Source organism: Pelodiscus sinensis, chromosome 1 (genome assembly GCF_052426305.1).
Source record: "Pelodiscus sinensis isolate ZL-2025 chromosome 1, ASM5242630v1, whole genome shotgun sequence".
Classification (NCBI taxonomy): domain Eukaryota; kingdom Metazoa; phylum Chordata; order Testudines; family Trionychidae; genus Pelodiscus; species Pelodiscus sinensis.
Genome location: NC_143052.1, coordinates 355537971 through 355539652, shown reverse-complemented (window position 1 = coordinate 355539652; position 1682 = coordinate 355537971). Strand labels below are relative to the sequence as shown.

Here is a 1682-nt window from a genome sequence, read left to right as displayed (position 1 = left end):
TATTATACCATGAACTTTTGAGGGTAAAAGCCACTTCATCAGACGAATTGGGGTGGAAATGTCAGAATCCAGAGTATATATAGAGGTTTCACATGGACCAATCCCTCAGTATTTCAAAGGGACACAGCAAAGTAACGTCAGGAAAGGATTTAATATTTCTTTGAAAGCCCAGCAAGAGTTTCAGAGGAAAAAGCCCATCACCAGCTGGCTCTGAATGAAGACCACTTTGGGAACTAGATCTTGAGGAGACAGCTTTAGGTCCCTTTCTGGAAAAATAGCTGGAGCAGCCTGGCCCGGATCTGTTTGGTCCTCACCCCGTAGATGATGGGGTTCAGCATGGGGGGGACCAGGAGGTACGCGTTAGCAATGAAAACATGGAAATACACAGCCACATTGTGGCCAAACCGATACGTGAGGGAGGAGAAGAGAGCGGAAATGTAAAAGGCTAAGATGGCACAAAGGTGGGAGACACAGGTCCCGAAAGTCTTCATCCGGACGCACTTAGTCGGGAGGCTGAAGATGGCCCTGAGGATTTGGGCATAGGAAACGGTAATAAAAAGCACATCCAGACCAATTACAGAGAATACCACAAAGAGGCCGTAGTAACTACTGCTATGGGTGTCAGCACAAGCCAGCTTCACCACGGCCATGTGCTCACAGTGTGTGTGGGGGATGATTTTGTTATTGCAATATGGCCACCTTCTCGCTAGGAGGACATAGGGCATTACGAAGACGCCTCCTCGCAGCACCATGGCTAGGCCAATCTTGGCCACCGTGGGGTTAGTCAGGATGGTGGAATGTCTCAGGGGATCACAGATGGCCACGTAGCAATCCAACGCCATGGCCACGAAGATCCCAGACTCTGTCACTGCGAAGCAGTGAAGGAAGTACATCTGGGCGAGGCAGGCACTGAAATGTATCTCTCTGGAATTGAACCAGAAGATGCTGAGTGTTTTGGGAAGGATCGAGGTGCACAGGGCTAGGTCGGTGATGGCCAGCATGCAGAGGAAATAGTACATGGGCACATGGAGACTCCTCTCCATCTTCACAATGAACAGGATGGTGAAGTTCCCCAAGAGGGCTATGGTGTACATGGTGCAGAAGGGGATGGAGATCCAGACATGGGCCGCCTCCAGGCCAGGGATGCCCAGCAGGATGAAGGTCGAGGGGTTGGTGAGGTCGGTTGTGTTGGACTCTGACATGGGGTAGGGCAGAAGGTGTCCAAATCTGAGGCAGAACGGTGTCTCCTAAATGTACTATATGTTCTCCCAGCTTCGAGTATGTGATCAGGTTCTAGGGTATTGGTTGCAGTACAAATACCTGAAAAGAGAGGCAATTTTAATATGAGACTTCACATGCACTACTGGAGGCTGGTTTCATGAGTGAATCAGACTGGTCTTTCTTCACACATTAAAAATCACATTTTCATTATTCAGAGAAATAAACGATGAGCCACCAACCTTACTCCTTCTAATTCCATAAGTCATGGTGCTCCATGCATCAATCATTCATATACCTCATGGTGTGGGAAACCTAAACAGGTACCATCAGGAAATCGGAGCGTTGAAATTGGTTAGACATCATTTTTCCTCAATGCAATGAACCCAGGTTTGAGGGTACCTGATGAAGTGAATTCCCTGTTCACCGATTTGCACAAAATCTGAGGGCAGAACATGTGCTGG

General features: G+C 48.3%; 1 protein-coding gene across 1 annotated transcript; it reads right to left on the bottom strand.

The window, feature by feature from the left end:
- Nucleotides 1-254: 254 nt before the first annotated feature.
- LOC102446395 (olfactory receptor 52R1-like) lies at nt 255-1202 on the bottom strand. The gene has a single exon (XM_014570391.4). It carries the CDS (start codon nt 1200-1202, stop codon nt 255-257), a length of 948 nt encoding a protein of 315 aa, XP_014425877.4.
- Between the last annotated feature and the right edge of the window lie 480 nt (nt 1203-1682).

Excerpts from the sequence above, each read along its gene's own strand:
- LOC102446395 (XM_014570391.4), bottom strand. The coding sequence starts at position 1,202 with ATGTCAGAGTCCAACACAACCGACCTCACCAACCCCTCGACCTTCATC.